A 24,551-nucleotide genomic window follows, 5' to 3' on the forward strand; every position below is an offset into this window, starting at 1 on the left:
GGAGTGCAAGGGTGAGGCAGGACTAGGGAATGACTGCTAATAAGTAGGGGGTTTCTTCATGAGTTGAGTAATGAAAATTAGATTTTGACAGTTGTACAATTCTGTGACTATACTACATACACTAAAATCTATCGACTTGTACGTTTTAAATGTGTTGATTATATGGTATGTGAATTATATCTCAAAGAAGTTACAAATAAACAAAAGCTAATGCCTGGGACCCACCCAAGACCAAATCACATTCCTAAAGATGGAATATCTGTACTTTTTCACAGCTCCTCGGTGATTTTATGTGCAGCCAGTCAACACTGAGAACCGCTGATCTCTAGCGTTTTAACACTGCTGAGCAAGGAAGGAACACAATCTCAACTAAAACGATAAATGAGGTGTGAATTTTTATGTGAAGAACAATTTCGTACTAAATTTTGGTTCTTTTGTGGAAAGTAGAAGGAAGATGGTTTAAAAATGTGAATTTGAATAAAGAATAGCATTTAGCAGCAAGTATTTATGTATACATATATAAACACAAACCCATGCGCACACACACTCCTTATAAAGGATAAAACTGCATTATGTTACCTATTAAGTTCATGAACCATAGAGGTATCTCTGTGACCCCTCATTACCATCTGCTGTTCTTTAAGCTGTTTCGCTACCTGCCAAAAGAAAGACAGCTTTGAATGTCAACCGTACCAGGTTTTGTGCTAAGTCCTTTCCACACACTAACAAATAAAATGCCCAGTGTACCCATAAAGTGGGCACTGTCCTATCATTCCCATATTAGCAGTACAGGAAACCAGTGGTTCTTAACCTTCCTTCCAGCATCAGCCACCCAAGGAGGAAAATGTACTTCCTCTCTCTCAAGAGAGAAATTCAGTACTAAGGAATAAAATTTTGTTAGGTAGGAGTAAGCTTTGGAGGGCCACAAACCGTATTAAAATCTAAGATTTTTTTATCTTCCAGGAACCAAGTTCTGTCTCCTTGGTGATGGATGACATTATCTCATTAAAAATGTAAGAATCAAACTAAATTAAATGACAAAAGTAGTTCAGAGTATGTCAATTACTATTTTGACACCTACAATTATGAATTTTTTTCCCAAAAAGAAATACATTTTATTTTCAAATAAACCAAGCACTTACATCTTTGGCTGAGGAACCAGACACCTCTATCCATGTCTTTGAAAAGAACGCACATGATCCCAGCATGAAGATGATATAAACAACTACATGGACAGGATCCTCAAAAATGGCGCCCATGGATTCAGGCGGAGAAAGATAATAACAAAGTCCTCCAACAGGATAAGAACGAGCAGGTCCTCCTCCACTGACATCCTACAGAATGAGAATAAGAAAGACAAATGGTCACCCCAACACATCAAGCACATATCTTTATGACTTTGCAAAACTTCTCAAAAACTATGACAAATTTATTCACCTCAAAGCACCTGTTAGCTAATGATTCTTCAAGACTTAAGAAGTTAAATCAGCTTCCATGTCTAATACCGTCACTACTTCAAAATTCTGTAGGGAGAACCTAGTACATGTATGACACTGAATAGATCTCTAATACTAACAGAAGAGCGGATTTTAAAATACAAAATTCTAATAAATCCACAGTTTTCCTTCTCTTCTTGAAATCACTAACAACCTATCTACAAATGTATTCAGAATTTTCTGAACCATATAAGCATATCCAAGAAAGTAAGACCCATGTACAGGATTCCTCCATTTTTAAGTATTCTATCAGGAATGCAATCAATTAGAATATTGACAGAAGACAAACAATTCATTGCCTAAACTTTATGTAGCTTACACATTATAAGGAATGATCTTTTAATAAATATTTGTAATAATGGGAATTCCATCCAAACAAACATTTCAGAGTTGGATAACAATCCAAATGGCAACAGCATTATTTGCTCATATTTTAAGTTCTAGGGAGGAGGGGATAGAAAAGCAATATTTGTTTGCAATTTATGATTTCCAGATGATTCCCATAACTGTGCCCTAGAATTACTAATCCCAGCTTGAAAGCACTATTTATAGACAAATTCAACCTCCCAATAATTCTCTTAAGAGAAAAGAATCTTAGCCAAGATCATGGCACAATCTACAGAACCAACCACTCAATGTGTTCATTATTATAAAAATTATCATCTCCCACTGGACTGTCAGCTCATGAGGAAGGGGTTGCATCCTTCTTGTTCCTCTCTGAACACCCTTCTCCTAATTATGATGGACAGAATGTAACAGGTAATCAAATAGTAAGATGAATGAAAAGGGGCTATTATGGATAAAGGGAATCTTATCTCCTTCAACTAATCTTCAAAAGCTACTATCTTATCCTGCTATTAACTTTAAATTTGAAAGCACAAAATCTCACTTGTTTTAGAAAAAAATATGACCATCAATTAAAGTAGACAGACATGAGTCACTATAATTTTTAACGCCACAGGCAAATGCATAGAATAAGCACCATATATTTCAAAGATAAGGATTACTGAAAAAAAAATCCTGATGGAAATGCAACTTATAGTTTTACATGATCTATGAAAGAACAAAGAACACTAGACTTTTTAGAACTCTATAGTTTTTCAGGGGAAAAAAACACCGTTTATCAAGTGACAGAATATAAACCAATCAAAATTCAACTCAGACCTCAACTGCAGCACGGCCAAATTGCTTTAGAAGGTGCAATGAGGAGGGTGTGTAACAGAAGTCAGAATTCACTGCATTCTATTTCTAGCATCACTGCTCTCTTCAATCTAGTCAATTACATGACTCTCTCTGCCCAGTTCATCACAAGCTACTTTCCTGCCACTGAGACCATGAAAACCGGGATAAGCAGGAAAGGATAAAAACAGAATCCCATCTATTATTTGCAGATACCTTTTTAAAAAACCTGATTATTATAGACCACGGTGGAGTAAGATTACAAACCAGAAAATCACTTTTACAAGAGTCACTGTGGTTTGAAAACCTAAAAGGATATTCAACTGAGATGCAAAAATGCTTGACCAATCTCAGTAGTACAACACTTGCCAATTCTTCCAGATAAAGAATAAACTCTTCTATAGGCAAGGGAATCTGAAAAATGTTATAGCGGAAGCTTCAATGATGTCTCATTTCTTACAGATAAAAACATAACCATGAAATGCAAATGACAATAAATTTTAAATACTTCATATAAATTACAAAATACTCACAGCCCACTGTCCTAGTAAATTTACCAGGAAGTTGCCACTAAATCGAACAGACAGCATCTGGGAAATAACATAAAGGTTTGACACCAAGGCTGACTGGAGAATAATGGGAATGTTGGAGGTGTAAAAAAGCTTGATGGGATAGCTGCTGTACTGTCCTCGATACCGGGCCGACTTAATGGGCAAGTCCACACGAAATCCCTAAAGGACAAAAATTAAGAGTGCATAAGGGGAATGTACATATTATGAAAATAGGACAGACCAGAGAGGCCAGACAAGGAACATCATAGAGTATGAGTTTTAACTAACAATGCTAACAAAGTGTTTTCCTCTTGCTTATCTGAAAATCCTTTTCTCTTTATACCCGCCTAATATTTTGCACTTACAATTACAGTCTAAAGAATGGAATTACCTACTTGACTAGATTTTGACACACTGACTTGTTAGACACAAACATTTCAAACTGCATTCTCCGTAATAGCAAAATGAAAATCCACACCCCACTTACTTCATTGAAGATATCATACTTACCTGAAAATATATAACAACAGCAAACACAAACACTGTAGCAATGAGGTTCATGAGATTGGGTAAGTTCTGGCGGTAGAAAGCTTCCCTTAAAGCTCGGACTTTGTCTGTCCTGGTGGCCAATAAATGGAATAGGGCAATGACGGCCCCCTCAAACTCGGTACCTGATAAGTCAAGGCAGAAGGGAGTTGTAGACTTGGGAGCCAAAGGTGTCAGAAGGGTCAAAATAACCTTGAAACCCCAGCAAACAGTAGAAAATATGATTCAAAATCATTCATCAATGTTCAGTTTATGAAACAGCCAGGCGTGGAGGTTCTAAAAATACTTAGATTGTTGAGGCAAATGTATCTTTCTTAGCATATAAACTCTGAAGTTTTCTCAAGAAACTATTCCCAATGAAAATAGTCAAAATGGAATAAGCCAAAAAAATATTTAATTCATAAAGATTTGCCTCTCCTTTAGTTTAGGGAAGGGAAAAGAGTACTTTTAAGGGGGAAAAAGCAGCAAAGCAGAAATGAAGATGTCAGAATAAAAAAAAAAATGTTACTCTATCAAGCTTGCTTTTAAGATTATTTTATCAAGAACATTAATAAACCATCACTGCTATTTTCTTAAGGCTGGGATCAGAGTTTAGATGTGAACCACTAAGAATCGAGGATGGCATGTGAAAGAAGGAGAGATGGGTAAGAGGAAAGACAGAATGAAACATTTTAAGATTTAGGTGTTACTACAAAGCCAAGTAGAATAGCAGCAAAAGTATTAGCGATCCCTGATAACACCATAAATGAGTTTTTCATCTGAAAAATCTAAATCCACCACCTTTTTATCCCGCTAGGAATGCAGAAATTGGTCAAATAAATGGCTTCTGTAGCAATAGTTTCAGTGAGGTTAACAAACAACATTTAATAAATCAGTTTGCAACCACTTAAATTTTAAATGAGCAGAGGCTAAAATTTAAATAACATCCTTTTTGAAGTAATATTTCATACTCCACAAATCTCTGCTTATGAGCATCTGAACAACCCAACTGGCGGTGCCCAAGGAGAGCAAACCAGCACATGTGCAGGCAGGTCCTGCTACAGTCTCAACTTCCAGCACACACCCAGCCCAACGCGTGCAGGTGCAGTCACTGTGCGATGTACCTCTGCCCGTGTTAATGGTAGTGGGACTAAAGGCCTTCCAGACAATGGTTTCACAGATGTTGGTGGCAATAAAGAGGGAAATACCAGACCCCAAGCCGTAACCCTTCTGTAGCAGCTCATCTAACAGCAGCACAATCAAACCAGCAACAAACAACTGTGGGGAAAGAAATGCAAGTAAGCTGAAGCAAGAATAAACTGCAGATCGAGAAAGGAAACAGATGAGCTACCATTGACTACTTTCAAAGTATGGGTGCATTTAATATTAAAACCCAGTTGTTGTAGTGTCACTCAAGGCTATCTGCATCTTTTGACTTAATGCTTTAGTTTAGTCAGAAGCGAATTCTGAGAATCGGTGTCCTGGAAATATTATTTCATGATAGAGCAGACAGTTCAACTTTTAAAATATATGTAAATACCATCTGAAAGTTTTTTAAGGCCTATTTGAAAAGCATACTTCACGGTTATAGAATTTATGACAGCATAAACTGAAAATTCCAAATTCTTCCATGTGAGTGAAAGGCCAAATGAATTATGGCATAATTACAAGATGCAAGTGTTCAGTGCCATCAAAGGCCAATTATGCATACTATTTTTTAAGTATAACATATAGAAAGAATAAAAGAGAACATAAATTAATATGCACACAGATTATAACCATATAAAAAGGCATTCTATACATATAGTGACAAAGACAGAATGTAAATTTGAAGAAAAAGTTAATAGTTCACCAGATTCTTGAGCTCACAATTAAAAAAAAAAGAAAGCGTACTAACTTTAATTTATGTGATACTGAAAATTCTTAATTTTCTTCTTGGAAAAGACATTTCTGTAAAAGCATACATCAATTAAAAACAATCCATAGCCTCATAAGTGACTTCCTCAGTCATATGATGGCTTCCCTGCACTTCAGTAACCTAATCAAGAGGGGAAGAAAACAGGCTTCTATGCCCCCAGTCTCCCACACATCCCCTCTTTAAAGATACACTTCCTCCTGGGGAAATGAGGAAAGGCCACTTCCATTCCTCCCAGATCTAAAGCCTCCCTCCCTCCTTTATTGACTTTACCCAATATCATCTGTACATCCTAGAGAAGAAATCTAACTACATTATCATTTTAAGTAAGCTTAGCTTATATAGTGATTTTCCCCTACAACATTTCAATGCTCATGCATAGCCTAACCTGACTATTTACAGTCTTTTAGTTTGACTCTCAATGGCCTGGAAAAGAGGGAGCATTCTCAACACTCAACTGGCTCATGCCAATTCTTTGCTGAGTGGAAACCAGGTCTGACATTTTGGACATGATAAAAGAAAAGCGAGGACTTACTGAGATTTTATGTTGACTATGGTTATGCAATGAGTAAATAAAGACTTCCACCCATAAATATAGAAAGCCATCCCCTTGCAGGGAGTAACAGCTGTCCACGAACTATAAGCCAACCAAAAAGCATTCTCATGGGCTTCTGATAACTGATGAAGTGGCCTATCCAAAGTCACACAGACAACTCTGAAGCAACAATTGTAATTCCCAGGCCCTGTGCTTAGAAGAATATTCATCAAACCACAGAGTGAGCCATGGATTGCCAGTGAAAATGAATGTCTTATGTGCTTCTTCTAAGAAGAAAGAATTAGAGAAATCTAAGAAAAATGGTTTCTATAATTAAGGGAATAAGAGAGAAGATGGTTAAAAGGATGCATGCCTGTGAAAAGGGTTGGAAAAAAACAGGCAGTTACAGCTTTTCACTGACTTGAATCCTGACAGATCAAAATACTAACTTCATGTTTACATAGAAAGTAAGACATATGAACCTCTAAAGAGAGTACATAAAAGCAACTCTTTACGTTCAACCCTGTGCAAGCACACACACACACACACACACACACACACACACACAAATAGTCTGAAAGAAAAATATTCACCTTTACTACGCGCCAGCATGTGGATATTTTCTATGCTTTTTTTTGGACATGAGCAGGCACCGGGAACCAAACCTGGGTCTCTGGCATGGCAGGCAAGAACTGTGCCACTGCACCACCACTGCCCGCCCTCTATGCATGCTTTTTAAAAAGTGCTCATCAATACTCACTATTGAAATTGCAGACCTCATTACTTGAAAAACAATGATCATGTCAATGAAGCAAGGACAACTGAGGTAAGAAATATCTTACAGAACAGCATGCACATAGTTTTCAAAACCTATGTTTCCATGTAAAAAACACAGCAATCCAATCAAATCTCTTCCACGTCTTTTCAATGTTAACAATGCCTTGAAAAGACACACCTGGGTCCCTACTATCTATGACATAGTTCTTTGTTGACAATCAACCAAGGCACAGTTCTTCATGCAGTGACATGAGATGAATTAACCACAAGACAAGTATCTGTATACTGAAATTTATGTAAACAAATTTGTATATATCCACTTTGTTTCAGTCTCAGAAAAACTACTACTAGATTTTTGAATACTGAAAAAAAATTAAAATAACTTAACTCCATCTTATATCTATCTAAAACTGCATGAGAAATCCACAATATCTAACTTACCCAGAACTGCTCAGCTGATGTTCCTTAGAAGTCTAAATAAATCCTAGGTTTGATAAAATCTAGAAGAATTTTGCTGATGCATAATGCTCTAAAAGCTAGATGCCAATTCTGAGTGTCTTTTAAAGATCCAAGTTACTTTAAAATGTGGGTTACATGAAGTCAAGGTAAAGAAACAAAACAAGCCAACAACTGATATATCAGTGCCCTCAATAATGCCAAAAAAGCATACAAAGAGGTCCTGAGCCCTGAAAGTGATAAAATCAGTTTTCAGAGTATTCTTCTCTCCCCATCTATGGTACCTCTTCTTCCTCAAGGGCTATAAATTGGCCAGTAAAGTGATTTTTTTTAATAGAGATACAAAGACAATGTTATTTGTTGAATAAAATTATCTTATATGAAATGAGAAGACACTGGAACTCAGAGACCTACCAGAGACCCTCATAGTCTTTGAAATTCCAGCTCTGGTCAAAGGACAAAGGATCGCCATCTCATTAGAAAACCCATCCCTACTGTTAATGATGCCAATATATCTTTGACTCATCAAAACCTCTTTGTTCAGAACCATGTTTATTAAGCAACCTTCTTGCTATGATTTACTTCTGAAGTTTTTTATAGAAATAGAATGGCCAACCTGCTAATCTGAAATAGTCATATTTCTCAATAAATGTAGTAACAAACAGGTAACTGGGTTTTATTTTTAAATATTTTCTGGCCTTGATCCTTCTGTCCGCTAGAAAAAGTTTCCTAAAGTAATCCTAGTTTCACAGAATGAATAAGAAAGATGCATTTCCAAGAAAACCAAGACACTAGAGTACCCAGTGTTTATTAAGCAAACTTTTTTCAAGATTCAATAAATAATTCTTGCATAGCTTAAGTACAGTCCATTCTTAGATTACTTATTTAAATGATTTATAAGGATTATACAGTAGAAAATATCTTCCAAATTCTACCCAGTTTAAGATACTTAGCACAGTGATAATTCTGTTGGCCTTTAAAAATTCTATTTCAAAGCACCCATTTTAAAAATCCATGAATAAACACACACATATGGTATTTCATTGATTCCAAGATACAACTGTTTGTGATACCATTATTTTGTGCACCACTAAGAAAGAAAAAATACTGCCAATTAAACTGACACCATACTATATTACAAAGAAACAATATTTTAGATTTACATAGAGATAACAGCTAGTTTGTCGCATGTTTCTGTGCTTTTCTGTATACATACCAACTTTTCATTTCAAAGGGATTCTTTTAAAGACATTTTTAACAGGACTTAAACTCAACACGTGGTGTCAACAAGGTACATAACTGAATTAATGTCAATATGAATGGCTATGACCAAGTTGATCTGTGTGTACAGGTAGTAATGACTACACCAGACTGTCACCTGGCTGGCAGTGACTTTAAGCCCCATCAGCAATAAGAAACATCCTGATTTCAGAGGCATTAAAATATGATAAAACGTGCATCTCAGACTCAATGAAATTCAGCTTATCCGTAATTAGTTATATTACACAGCTATAAGACTACTATAATAAATTATATATTTTATAAGACAATCTATGTATGTCTTAATAATAAGAATCAAAATCAAAATAATAAATAACTCAAAAGTAATATAATGTCTTTATCAATCACCTAAAGAGTTGAAAAAGACAAAGGGGCTCAATCTGGTTTGTGATCTGCATATGAGAAGTCAGCTCTCTTACCTGGATGATGATGAGGAGACAGATGCCAGCGCCCATTTCAGCAGGGTCCCCGTACATGCCCGTCATGACATACACAATGGCTTGCCCAATGGTAATAATCATACCAAAGACTGACAGAAATTGGGGGGAAAAGGAGTACATGCTTACAACTAAAGACAAAGAAGACCAGAGAAAAACCTCCTTCCCACCAACATTCTCAAATGTGGGAAAGGCTCTTTAATTGTACACAATTCAGTGCTCACGTTTCTGGGCCCCATTGAACAGAGCTCTATCTTTAGGTGTATCTCCAACTTCAATGATTTTGGCTCCAGCTAACAACTGCATAATCAAACCAGATGTTACAATTGGGGAGATACCCAATTCCATTAAAGTTCCTGTAAAGAAAAGGGAAACAAGTCAAGAATAATCTCTACTATACACAATGCAGAATAATTCAGAAGTATCCCAGTCCTTAAGGTCTACTGTAACACACCCTTAAATCTTAACCAGCAAACTTTCATTCCTTAAACATTTATTTCCAATAGAGTACTCATTTATTAACACAACCTTGCAATAATGCACTGAGTAAAAATGACTATAAAAAGTATCAAAATGTAAACATCTATAAATCCTTAACTGAAAACGTTAAAGAAATCCTTTGAAGAAAAACCTCCCAAGATTTCTGCCCAAATAATAATTTTTTTAAAATTACTCTAAACATTAGGGCAGTGCAATCAATGGTGGCTCAGTGGCAGAATTCTCACCTGCCATGCCAGAGACCTGGGTTTGATTACCAGAGCCTGCCCATGCCAAAAAAAAAAAAAAATTACCCTAAACATTGTATTTAAAAGTCCATACTACATCTAAAAATTATATAACTCATCATTAAAGATATTGAAATATATATTTTAATCTTCCAATGCAAAATTTAAAATTCCATACGAAGTCATCTAAAACAATATTACAGAATATTGACATAAAATGCTCACGATATTGCAGGTAGTGGAAAAAAAGATTAGGAAACAGTATGTATAGTATGATTTCATTTTATATTTAAGTGGAAAAATAATTTCCTGACTTTAGTCTAACTAGCAAGATGTTTATTATAATTATTTTCACCCAGTGAAATTATAGGATGATTTTTTAAAATTCTTTTTGCCTCTATTTTCTAAATTTTTTCTTTACAAAAAGTATACACTGTATTTATAGAAAGAAAATGAGAAAACCAATTATGCCAAGTATACAAGGTAACAGGTAGTACTAAACAATTCTACATAGCCAAGGCTATGTTTTCATTGTCATGTCATTCCCCTTAAATCCTCACTTCTATAAAAGCTAAAAAACTGTGCTTTCCATCTTGGTGGGGTTTTGATGTCTTTCAGATATATAAAACTACTACTTCCTTCAGCAGTACAAGAATAAACCTCTTATTTTTAAGGCCATTAGATAGACAGATTAGATAGATTTTTTTAAGTCAAATCACCAAAATTTATAGCTGTCAAATAGATCTAGTCCAGAAACAGATCAAACTTAGATTATTGAAATATAAAATATAGTATTTCAAATCAGTAGAAGAAAAAAAGTTTGGCAAAATGACTGGTAACTTATAGAAAAATAAACCTTGATTAAATTCTTCATGGCTTACATAAAAATAAATGTCAGATGTGCAGAAAATTTAAACATAAAAGATGTACCCCAAAAGCACTAGAAGAAAACATAGCTGAATATGCTTGTAGTCTTGGAAAAGAAAAAGCCTATCTAAACATAAAATCTTAGAAACTACAGAGAAAAATATAGAAAATTATGATTAGATACCACTATGAAAGTTCCACACAGCAAAAGACAACAGAAACAAAAGAAAAACGTCTAAACACAAATGACAGAGCTCATAGCACTAATATATAAGTCGCCCTCCTTGCAAACCAACTTTTAAAAACGCAACCCTATGCCAAGCCCTAACCAACAGTTTTCCTGTAAACCCTAAAGAATACCCAGGGTTCTATCTGAGACTCTATAACAAGTTTCACTCGCTAAGTTTATTTTTCAGAAACCTATAACCTCCAAATGGTTCCTAGGCCAGATAAGCCCTCAAACCCAGAGGTAACAGTCTCTCCAACAGCATCAACCAGTTGCATCCTTCTACCCTGTAATGTCGACACCTCTCCTCAACATGAGGAAGTTAAAATGGCTATTGCCCAAATATTCCTAAAGAGCGGGAGAAGGATCAAATGAGGAGTTGTATCAGAGAAGATAGGATTTAAAAAATGAGTATGCAGATTCCCCTTATGCCATGTTTAGGAGTCTGAATTTGTATAACTGAAACTTAGCCATGTTTTTTTCAACAATCTTACTCTTGTTGAACTATACCTTAGTTTTAATTTCATGCAAGATATTAGTATTTCATTCATTTCTCCAAGAGTTAATACACAAAACTGCTAAGGTCTCCGTGTTAGTAGTATTCTATTGCTGCATAACTAAGTATCACAAAGTCAGTAGCTTCAAGTAACAGCCATTTATTAGATGACACTTCTGTGGGTTAGAAGTCTGGAAACCGCATGGCTGGGCTCTCTGCTAAAAAATATAATATAAAATAAATAAATAAATTGAAGTCTTGTTTTAGATTTTAGTGACAGTTACCAAGGAAACTGAAATTTTTGTCTGGAAATATGAAAATCCATTGTTAGAAATGTAAATAGTTGAAAAACTGTTATCAGTGATTCCAAAAAGATTATTGAAGAGTATGTCAAAAAGCACTGTTTGGTGATACTAATCTGGGCATAAAGTAATTTAGTCATATTACAGGGAAAAAAAAGACCCAAATTTTAATTTTATCCTTTTTATACTTTATTCATGTAATAATTTTCAATAAAGGATTATGAATATACAAAAAAAAATGAGTATGGCTACTAAATCATTATACAGGTATTTGTTTTTAGTCTCCAGTGCCTTAGAGCAACTAGAAGGAAATACCTGAAATGGTGGAACTAAACCCATACCATACGTGAAATCTGTTCTACTTGTTAAAATGTACTTTGAAATTTATTGCTTTTGTATATGTTATATTTCACAGTAAAAAAAAATGTTAAAAAAAAAAAAAGAACCAACCAATAGAAAGAAGGAAATAACTGACATGATATACCCACTCCCAATGATGTGCTTTCTCAGGTAAAAGCTGCAACACAGGAATAGACGCCCCCATCCACATCTCTCTGTACCCCCAAACTTCTAACCAAAGCTGATGTAGCCGAGAGTAAATCTGGTCATTTGGAATTGTGAGCTGAAAGAAACAAAGAATCTGGGAATTGTTTAAGTTGAACCAAAAAGAAAGGTTTAAAAATCCTGGCTGCTGCGGTTAAGAGCTGCCCTTGGTCCCTCTTCCCACAGGCTTAGTGGTTTATCACCTATTTGGATTCCAAAAAATAATGAGCATCCTTCCAATAAATTTCACTTTTAGGCTTAAACTAGTCTGTACTTTTCTATTACTTATATTTAAAAAATTAATATACAATGAAAAGTCCAATCATAGAATAAATGCAAATATTCAATTAAAACACAAAGTGATGTTCAAGTTCACTGTGCTAGTTTAAAACTGTTATGAACCCCAAAAAGTCATGTTCTTCTAATCCAACCTTGTGAGGGCAGACCTAATGTTAGGTTGGATCTTCTGATTAGGTTGTGTCCAGGGACACGTGACCCACTCAATTCAAGGTGGGTCTTAATCCTTTTACTTGAGTTCTCTATAAAGAGAATAAATGACAGAAAACACAAAGAGAGCTGAGAGCTGACACAGAGGGCAGAGAGACAAACCAAGAAACAGATGTTTGGAGATGCTCAGCTAAGAGATGAAAGCCAGAGTTTACCTCGGAGAATTTAAGTGAGGACCCATAAGATGCTTTGAGAGTAAGCCACTGGAATCAGAAGCTGAAAGCAATGAACCAGGAGCAGAAGCCAATAGACACCAGCCACCTGCCTTCCCAGCTGACAAAGGTGTTGCAGATGCCAGCGGCCTTTCTTCAAAGTCAAGGTATCTTTCTCTGGATGCCTTAATTTGGACATTTTCACAGCCTTAGAGGTGTAAATTTGTAACCTAATAAATCCCCTTTGTAAAAGCCAATCCATTTCTGGTACACTGCATTCTGGCAGCATTAACAAACCAAAACACTCACCAATATTGGAAAAAATACAAATTAAACAATAGTTAGAGGACCCTGATGGCTTGCAATAGTTTCCTATCAACCTTAAAATACAAATCCCTTACTCAGTATATCAACCCTTTATCTATTTATTCTCTTCCAGTCACATTAACCACCTAATTGTTCTCTGAACACATTTAACTCACTAATACCTCATGGCCTCTAAACTTCCTATTCCTTACACTATCTTCCCCGAGATTCCACATGGCCTTCTTTCTCACTTCCTTCAAGACTCTGCTCAACTGTCACTTCCTTCTAGGGTCTTTCCTCACCAAATTTACTTCCTGTAAGATATTCCTCTTGGAAACCCCATGACATTAGGGGCACTGTCTTATTCACTGCCCTAATTTCAGCACTATGGTGGTCTAAAATCGTATACAGCCCCAGAAAAAAACATGTTAATAATCCATTCCTGTGGGTGTGAACCTATTGTAAGTAGGACCTGTTGATGAGGTGACTTCAGTTAAGGTATGGCCCACCTCAATCAGGATAGGTCTTAAGCCTATTACTGGAGTCCTTTATAAGCAGAACGAAATTCAGATAGACAGAGAGAAAGCCACAGAGGGAGAAGCCAGAAGCTGAATATCAAGGGAACCTGGAAGAAAAGGGAGGCCAACAGACAATGCCATGTGTCTCGCCATATGACAAGTGAGGACCCAGGGTCACTAGCAACCAGCCCCAGAATGCCATAGTCTGTAGGAAGAGAACATCACCTTGATGACACTTTGACTTGGACTTTTGTTCAGCCTCAAACCATGAGCAAATAAATGCCCACTATTTATTCCGATCTGTTTCATGGTATTTGCTTAAGCAGCCAAAGAAACTAAAACAAGGACCTAGCACAAAGACTGGACCACATAAGAATTCAATCAGTATTTGCTGGATGAATGAACAAATAATCATGTCAGACTCTTGTAGTGGAAGAGTATAAGGCCAATACAGGGCAGCCAAGATATTAAGTAAACAACAAGGAGCAGATGAAGGCAAATAGTATGTCTCCTTTTTAATGTAAAAAAAAAAAGTATATATTTATAGATATGTGAATGTCACAGAGAAAAGTCTGGATGAAAATTCACCAATCTACTAACTTCCCAGAGGCTATTTCTGAGAAATGAGATTTGTTTTCAGTTTTATAGAAATCTGCATATAAATGGTGGTACATTGTTTATAATAAACAATACTACTTTTACAATCTAAAAAAGTTACCCCCAAAATACCTCCCAACTATTTAAAGTACTTCAAAAAAATAAGCTGTCATTCTTCCATACATGTTAGGTACCTCATGGTTTGGCACTACTCACCTCTTTAGCCTCATTTGCCGGCACTCCCCAACCAAATTTACCAGGCCACAACATGCTGTCCAACATGTCTGTTTTAGCTCATGCCTTCCTCTGTTTGGAAGGTCCTTTCTCCCATCAGTCCCCAATTGAGCCCCAATTCAAAATGCTGATGTGGAATCATTTCCTCTCTTACACTACAGATCAGGGTTTTTTTAGTCTAAAGACAGACTTCAGAGGATCCATGAATCTCTCAACATTTTACCCAAAATGTGTATTGTACGTATACATATATGCATTTTTCTGGGGAAAGCGTACCTAAATTTACTTGGATTCTCAAGGGAAACATGATACCAAAAGAGCTGAACACCAAAGCTCCATACAGTACAACAGTGTCTGTTCCACCTCATGCTCACTATATATTTCCAATACTACATTAAATGCACAGTTCTATAATTATTTACATTTTGGTCTTTCCTCTTAAATCTTCCCTTACCCCAGAAACATTAAAAAATAGTTGTTAGTCCACACTTACAGATCTATTTAATGTGAGAGGTAGTATGAAGGCAAAAAGAAACAAAAGAAGAACCTACCTCTGTTGGATGCAAGAATCACTCTCATCCAGTAGAAAGGATCAGCAGAATCTGATGACATGATCCCAAACAGAGGTATCTATAACATTGCAAAAAGATTTTATAAAAACATTATGTAAATTAAGTTTGCACTTAATTTATATAAATTTACTTAATGATAAAATACAAAAACAAGAACATACTTCACATTATAAAACAAAAATGAGCATATCTTAAGGGTAAAGTGAGTTAATGAAAGCAATAGAAACCAATACTTACTGTATTTCACTAGAAAATACTCCTATTAATAGATTGCAGAATATGATATCTATCTAATAACAGAATAAAAAATTTTACAAAGCTATGGATACTAAAGACAGCCAAGGTCACATTAAATGTAAGAATAACTATGACATATACAGTAAAATATTATACAGCCTTTAAGAGTTATGCTCATGAAGCTTGTAATGACATTAAAGAAAATGCTTATGTGCTAATAGGACGTATAAAATAGTGGTTCTAAATCTGGGGTGATTCTGGGGAATCAAGGGGACCTGTGACAACGTCTGAAGACATTTTTGATTGTTATAACCTGCATGAGGTAGGAAGGGGGGGTTGGCAGAGGGTACGGATGCTGATAAACACTCTATAATACACAGGCCAGCCCGCACAGCAAAAGATTATCCAGCCCTAAATGCCAAAAGTGCTACTGCTGAGAAACTCTAGGACAAAAATGGACACTAGGAGACAGCCACTGCCTCCTTTCTAGCTGCTTTATGGGGCACTGAGCAAGAAAAAGTCAGTGTCCTTCCTGCTAAACAATGCCATACTCTCCTTTCCTGTGGTCAACAGTGTTATAAATTAGAAACTTTTTTATTTCTCCAACTAAAAATGCACATCTGCAGAATCACAGCAACAACAGCTGCACAGCAACTGAGTTTATTTTCTATGACTTTCTCACAATTGCGAAGAGTTCCAAACTCGGCGCTTTATTACATTCCATAATTTATTATAACTTGAAAACATACAGACTTGTACTTCAGAGAAACAAAGCATTCCACACATTAACAGAAACAACACTGAATCAATCTGATGGACAAACAGAAACTTAACACTCGGAATTTCCAAAAAGGCAGTGGTTGCCCCTGAGCTCTGCACAAGCACACACCAGGGCTCTGTCCCCCACACCTGTGTACACCAGGACCCCACCCCATAGACCCGCACACACTCACAGCCACATCATCGCCGCCTGGTGCTCACCTCTTAACCCCTGCACCGACCTCTTAACCGCTGCACCCCAAGCCCCTGCCCCCCACACATGCAAACCCTTGCCCCACCCTTGGCACAAGCGCCCTGCTCCCATACCTAGCAGTGTTCAAGTGTGAACATGTGCGACGTAGCCCCCACACACATGTGTACCCCTGCCCCAAACAACCCCCCTGCGCCAGGGCCCCACCTACCAGATACCACTGGCCCCTGGCCTAGTCCCACAACCACAGCAACCTGTACCCTGCCCCTATACTCTCACACATCCAAATCCCAGGGCCCCTAAACTCCTTCACTTGTGTAAGGACACACCACACCCTGCTCTCCCTGTGCACTGACCTCTGTGCCACCTACGCCCATGCTCCACGTGCCCACCCACATCTTCCCTGTGCACCAGCCCCTGTGTATCCACTCGGGTCTCCCATCTACCTCACACTGCACCCTACCTCTTTGTCCCCCACACTTCACCTTGCTGCTACACTATATGGCCTGCCTGAGCTGCACCCAGCCCCCATAGCCCCAGCACCACACTTCCACAACCCCACAACCCCACACCCCACACCAGCATAGCATCCCTGACCTGTGCCTATACCTGTACTACAACCTATCACTACACTGTTGTGCCCTGCATCCTGCTCCACATCCATTCTGCAAATATGAAGCTTTAGTATACTGAAGGAAATCAACCTCCAAAGTAACCCATCAACATATTTACATGCCTCAAACACAACCAAAGATCACTAAGCATATCATGATGCAAACAGATATAGTTCACCCTAATGATCAAATTACAACACTGGAGGAGACACAGACTTTGGAACAACTAATCAAAGATGCTCATATAACTATACTAAATAAAATTAATGGGTTTTCTTCTAGCCTCCAATTTTCTGGACAAGCTATAAGGAAAAATCTGAGATGATGGTATGGTAGCCCATCACAAAATCTATAGGATCTGTACTATAACTACTTGTTAGAGAGTACTTTGAAAACTACTGCTTTTTTCTTTCTTTGCTTTGTATATATGTTATATCATACAATAAATAAATTTTAAAAATCAATGGGATGGTTAATGACATAGAGGAAATCAAAAAGACACTAGAAGAACATTAAGAGGAATTTGAAAAAATAAACAGAAAAATAGCAGATATCACAAAGATTTAAGATGCAGTAAACCAGATCAAAAATATATTAGAAGATGGTGCAACAGTGGCTCAGTGGCAGAATTCTCGCCTGTCATGCCAGAGACATGGCAGGGAATCCAGGTTTGATTCCCAGTGCCTACCCATGCGGAAAAAAAAAAATATATATATAGTAGAGACACACAACAGCACATTTGAAGAGGTAGAAGAAAGAATAAGTGAGCTAGAGGACAGGGCAAAGGATTTCAAACACACAAAAGAGTAAATGGCAAAAAAGATGGAAAAATTTGAATTGAATCTCAGAGAAATGATTGACAAAACAAAGCGCAATATAAGAATCATCAGTGTTCCAGAAGGAGAAGAAAAGAGTAAAGGGCTAGGAAGATTAGTTGAGGATATAATGGAGGAAAACTTCCCAACACTTATATATGACATAAATATGCAAATTAAAGAAGTCCAACAAACTCCAAATAGAATCCAAATAGGTCTTCCCCAAAGCACATACTTATCAGTCCATCAAATGTTGAATAGAAGCAGAAAATCCTGAAAGCGACAAGAGGAAAGCGATCTACTACCTACAAGGGAGACCACATAAGACTGAATTCAGACCACTCAACTGGCACTATGGAGGCAAGAAGGCAGTGGTATGACTCCGCTATTTTAAAGTGGTATGATATATTTAAGATCCCAAAAGAGAAAGTCTTCCAGCCAAGAATTCTGTATACAGCCAAACTGTCCTTCAAAACTGAGTGAGGGCAGGCCACGATGGCTCACTAGCAGAGTTCTTGCCTGCCATGCGGGACACCTAGGTTCGATTTCCAGTGCCTGTCCATGTAAAATAAAATAAAATAAAAAAGAGGAGAGATTAAAATTTTCACAAATAAACAAATCCTGAAAGAATGTGTTAACTAGAGACCAGCCTACAAGAATTACTAAAGGGAGTTCTGCCAGCCAAAAAAAAGACAGGAGAGGGACGCCCAGAGGAGGGTACAAAACTGAAGAGTATCAGTTAGGGTAATTTAAAGGATAAAAAGAGAAAGAGGGAGAAGAGTATATAGATCTGACAAATAAAATCCAAAAGATAAGATGGTGTATTCAAAAAACGCTTTTACAGTAATAACTTTGAACGTTATCACACTAAACTTACCAAATAAAAGATACAGACTGGCAGAATGGATTGAAAAATCCAGCTATATGTTGCTTACAAGAGACTCATCTTAGAAACAAGGATACAAATAGATTGAAAGTGAGAGGATGGAAAAATATGTTCCATGCAAGTTGTAACCAAAAGAAAGTAGCTATACTAATATCGGACAAAATAGACTTTAAGTGTAAAGATGTCATAAGAGACAAAGAAGGACACTACATATTAATTAAAGGGACAATTCACCAAGAAGAAATAACAATCATAAATGTTTATGCTCCCAATCAGGTGCCCTAAGGTACATGAGACAGACATTGGCAAAACTGAAGGGAGTGATAGATGTTTCAACAATAATGGTAGGAGACTTCAATACAGTCGGTGCTTTCCTCTATAGATAGAACAACCAGACAGAAGGTCAACAAGGAAATAGAGAAGTTAAACAACTTGATAAATGAATTAGACCTAGCAGACATATATAGGTCATTACACCCCCAAAACACAAGGTTATATATTCTTCTCTAGTGCTCATGGAACATTCTCCAGAATAGATCATATTCTGGGGTACAAAACTGGTCTTTATAAATTTAAAAACACTGAAATTATTCAAAGCACTTCCTCTGATCACAATGGAATGAAGCTGGATATCAATAACTACCAAAAAACAAGAAATATATTCACAAATAAATGGAGATTAAATAACATACTCTTAAACAACCAGTGGGTCAAAAAAGAAATTGCTAGAGAAATCAATAGATTGAAAGCGAAAGGATGGAAAAAGATTTTCCACGCAAGCTAAAACCAAAAGAAAGCATGAGTAGATATACTAACATCAGACAAAATACTTTAAATGAAAAGATATCATGAGACAAAGAATAACACTATATATTAATAAAAGGGACAATTAACCAAGAAATAACAATCATAAATGTTTATGCTCCCAATCAGGTGCCCTAAGGTACATGAGACAGACATTGGCAAAACTGAAGGGGGCAACAGATGCTTCAACAATAATAGCAGGAGATGTCAATATACCCTCTCTCTACAGATAGAACAACCAGAGAGAGGATCAGCAAGGAAACAGAGAACTTAAAACGATCTGATAAATGAATTAGACCTAACAGACATATATAGGTCATTACACCCCCAAACACCAGGATATACATTATTCTATAGAGCTCATGGAATATTCTCCAGGATAGAACATATGCTGGGACCCAAAACAGGTTTTTATAAATTTAAAAACATCAAAATTATTCAAAGCACCTTCTCTGATCACAACAGAATGAAGTCGGAAATCAATAACCACCAAATTAAATCAATGAAGCCAATAATCAATGAGAGTTTTCACATATATTTGGAAATTGAATAATACACTCTTAAACAATCAGTGGGTCAAAGAAGAAATTACTAGACAAATCAGTAGCTATCTGGAGATCAATAAAAAAGAGAATACAACATATCAGAATTTACAGGAAGCGGCAAAGGCTGTTCTGAAAAGGAAAAATATTGCTGCAAATGCCTATATTAAAAACGAAGAGCAAACATTGAGGACTTAACTGCTCACCTGGAGGAGCTTGAAAAAAAACAGCTAACTACCTCCAAAGCAAATAGAAGAAGAGAAATAACAACAATTAAAGCAGAGTTAAATAAATGGTAGAAAAAAAGAACATTAGGATGAATCAATAAACCCAAAAGTTGGTTCTTTGAGAAAATCAATAAAATCAATGGACCACTAGCAAGGCTGACAGAAAAAAAAAAAGAGAGGATGCAAAATAAACAAAATCAGAAATGAGAGAGAGGTAGTTACCACAGACCCTGGGGAAATAAAAAAAATCGTTTAAGAGGATAGTATGCACAACTATACACTGACAAACTAGACAACTCAGATGAAATGGACAAATCCCTAGAAACACACAAACAAGCTACACTGACTCAAGAAGAAACAAAAGATCTCAACAAACCAATCACAAGGAAAGAGATTCAAGCAATCATTAAAAATCTTCCTACAAAGAAAAGCCCAGGGGAATTTTAACAAACATTCCAAAATAGAACTAATACCAATCCTGCTCAAACTTTTCTAAAAACTTGAGGAAAAAGGAATGCTACCTAAATCATTTTATGAAGCTAACATTACTTTAATACCAATATGGGATAAAGATGCTACAAGAAAGGAAAACTACAGGCCAATCTCTCTAATGAACATAGATGCAAAATTTCTCAACAAAATACTAGCATTATCAAATCCAGCAACACATTAAAGGAATTATTCACCACAACCAAGTGGGATTTATATCGGTAATGCAAGCATGGTTCAACGCGAGAAAATCAATTAATACAATACAGCACATAAAGTAAAAGCAAAAAAATCACATGATCATGGAGAAAGAGGCACACTTATCCACTGTTGGTGGGAATGTCAAATGGTGCAACCACTGTGGAAGACAGTTAGGCGGTTCCTCAAAAAACTGAATATAGAATTGCCATATGACCCAGCAATACCATTGCTAGGTATCTACTCAAAGGACTTAAGGGCAAAGACACAAACGGACATTTGCACACCAATGTTTATAGCAGCATTATTTACAATTGCAAAGAGATGGAAACAGCCAAAATGTCCATCAACAGACGAGTGGCTAAACAAACTGTGGTATATACATACGATGGAATATTATGCAGCTTTAAGACAGAATAAACTTATGAAGCATGTAATAACATGGATGGACCTAGAGAACATTATGCTGAGTGAGACTAGCCAAAAACTAAAGGACAAATACTGTATGGTCCCACTGATGTGAACCAACATTAGAGAATAAACTTGGAATATGTCATTGGTAACAGAGACCATCAGAAGTTAGAAACAGGGTAAGATAATGGGTAACTGGAGCTGAAGGGATACAAACTGTGCAACAGGACTAGATACAAAAACTCAAAAATGGACAGCACAATACTACCTAATTGTAAAGTAATCATGTTAAAACACTGAATGAAGCTGCATCTGAACTATAGTTTTTTGTTTGTTTGTTTGTTTGTTTGTTTTTTATATATATTTTTTGTATTTTTTATTTTTATTTTTTTCTCTATATTATCATTTTATTTCTTTTTCTGTTGTCTTGCTACTTCTTTTTCTAAATCGATGCAAATGTACTAAGAAATGATGATCATACATCTATGTGATGATATTATGAATTACTGATTGCATATGTAGAATGGAATGATTTCTAAATGTTGTGTTAGTTAATTTTTTTTAATTAATAAAAAAAATCACATGATCATCTTCACTGATGCTGAAAAAGCATTCAGCGAAATTCAACATCCTTTTCTGATAAAAACACTTCAAAAGGTAGAAATCAAAGGTAACTTCCTCAAAATAATAAGATGCACATATGAAAAACCCATAGCCAGCATCATACTCAACAGAGAGAGACTAAAAGCTTTCTCCCTAAGATTAGGAACAAGACAAGGATGCCCTCACTCAGCACTATAATTCAACACTGTACTAGAGCTAGAACATTGCTCTAGTTCTAGCTAGAGCAATCAGGCAGGGAAAAAAAGGGGGGGCAAACTGGAAAGGAAGAAGTAAAACTCTCACTATTTGCAGATGATATGATACTATACTTGGAAAATCCTGAGAAATCTAAAACAAAGTTACTTGAACTAATTCAGCAAGGTGGTGGATATAAAATTAATGTGCAAAATTCAGTAATGTTTCTATACACAAGCAATGACCGAATTGAGGAGTCAATTAAGGAAAAAATTCCCTTCAAATCAGCAACTAAAAGAATCAAGTATCAAGGAATGAACTTAACTAGGAATGTAAAGGACTTGTACAGAGAAAACTATATAACATTGCTAAAAGAAATCAAAGATCCAAATAGGTGAAAAGACATTTCCTGCTCATGGATAGGAAGGTTAAATACAGTTAAGGCTAAATATAGTTAAGATGTCAATTCTCCCCAAATTGATCTACAGATTCAACACAGTACCAAGCAAAATTCCAACAATATACTTTGAAGATTTGGAAAAGCTAGTGAAAGAGAAAGAGACACCGAATAGCTAAAAGCATCCTAAAAGAGAAGAACAAAGTGAGAGGATTAACACTTCCTCAATTTAAAACTTATTATAAGGCCACAATGGTCAAAAAGCATGGTACTGGCACAAACACAGAAGTACTGACCAATGGAATCGAATCAACAGCACAGAAACAGACCACCAAATCTATGGTCAACTGATTTTTGACAAGGCCCCCAAATCTACTGAACTGGGACGAAATAGTCTTTTCAATAAATGGGCATGGGAAAACTGGACAGCAATAACCAAAAGAATGAAAGAGGACCTTTACCTTACACCCTATACAAAAATTAACTCAAAGTGGATCAAACGCCTAAATATAAGAACCAGTACCATAAAGCTCCTAGAAGAAAACGTATGGAAACATCTTCAAGACCTAGTAATAGGAGGTAGTTCCCTAAACTCTACACCCAAAAGCACAAGCAACAAAAGAAAAACTACATAAATGGCAACTCCTCAAAATCAAATGCTTTCAGGCCTCAAAAGACTCTGTCAAAAATATGAATAGACAGCCAACTCAATGGGAGAAAATATTTGGAAATCACACATCGGACAAAGGTTTGATATCCTGTGTACATAAAGAAATCATACAGCTCAACCACAAAAGAACAAACAACCCAATTATAAAATGGGCTAAAGATATGAATAGGCATTTTTCTGAAGAGCAAATACAGATGGCTCAAAAGCACATGAAGAAATGCTCATTTTCATCAGTTATAAGGGAAATGCAGATTAAGACTATAGTGAGATACCACCCCACACCTCTAAGAATGGCTGCTATTAAACAAACAGGAAACTATTAATGTTGGAGAGAATGTGGACAAATTGGGACACTTATGCGCTGCTGGTGGAAATGTATAATGGTACAGCTGCTATGGAAGACAGTTTGGCAGTCCTTAGGAAACTAAATATTGGGTTGCCCTATGACCCAGCAACAGCACTACTTGGTAAGTACCCAGAAGAGCTGAAAGCAGTGACACAGACATTTGCACAATAACATTCATAGCAGCATTATTCACAATCACCAAATGATGGAAACAATCCAAATGCCTATCAACAGACAAATGGATTAACAAAATATGGTATATACATTCAATGGAATATTATGCAGCAGTAAGACAAAATGATGTCCTGAAGCAAATGACAAGACAGATGAACCCTGAGGACATAATACTGATTAAAACAAGCCAGACACAAAAGAATAGATACTGTAATGACTCCACTTTTATGACCCTGGTAACAGTAAAATCAGAGGCTTATACTACGGAATATAGGGGACTTAAGAGATACACAGAAGTTAGAGATGGATGAACAGTTAGCTGATGAGGTTGAGTTCAAATGTAAGGATGTGAAGAAGATTCTCTAGTGGGTCTATAAGCAATATTACCATACTGAAGGTGAACAAGATTGAAAGGGGTTGTATAGACCAACGTGTTCCACTGATTAACACTAGAAATATAAATAAGTTCTTGCAAGACCTACTTCAAAGGTATGATTTGTGTACAAAGAGTGTTTAAGTCCAGTGTACAGGGGGAAAACTGCTATTGCATGCTATAGGCTATGTTTAACAGGAAAACATCAGCAGTACCACAGCAACAGCAGGGGTCAATGTGGGGAGGGACAAGAGTTAACGGGAGGTTTAGATTTCCTATTTGGTGAGGGTTTGCTTATTGGTTATCTTTCTTTGAGGAATAATGAAATTATCTAAAATTGAGAGTGTTGATGGACTGTGGACTTTAAGCATTATATATGATGCATAATAAATGCAGGTGGCTG

General features: G+C 36.4%; 1 protein-coding gene across 2 annotated transcripts in view; it reads right to left on the reverse strand.

Annotated features, from left to right (window-relative positions):
• Nucleotides 1–24,551, reverse strand: part of SEC61A2 (SEC61 translocon subunit alpha 2) — a 39,804-nt gene that overhangs the window by 2,726 nt on the left and 12,527 nt on the right. For both annotated transcript variants that reach the window (XM_077169415.1, XM_077169414.1), the window contains 8 exons: nt 15,177–15,255; nt 9,377–9,508; nt 9,135–9,244; nt 4,876–5,029; nt 3,737–3,897; nt 3,209–3,406; nt 1,143–1,334; nt 580–656 (listed from right to left, as the gene is read on the reverse strand). In XM_077169415.1, the coding sequence (XP_077025530.1) occupies nt 580–656; nt 1,143–1,334; nt 3,209–3,406; nt 3,737–3,897; nt 4,876–5,029; nt 9,135–9,244; nt 9,377–9,508; nt 15,177–15,255 (1,103 nt within the window). The remainder of the gene's footprint in view (nt 1–579; nt 657–1,142; nt 1,335–3,208; nt 3,407–3,736; nt 3,898–4,875; nt 5,030–9,134; nt 9,245–9,376; nt 9,509–15,176; nt 15,256–24,551) is intronic.

This window comes from Tamandua tetradactyla, chromosome 7 (assembly GCF_023851605.1).
Source record: "Tamandua tetradactyla isolate mTamTet1 chromosome 7, mTamTet1.pri, whole genome shotgun sequence".
NCBI lineage: Eukaryota > Metazoa > Chordata > Mammalia > Pilosa > Myrmecophagidae > Tamandua > Tamandua tetradactyla.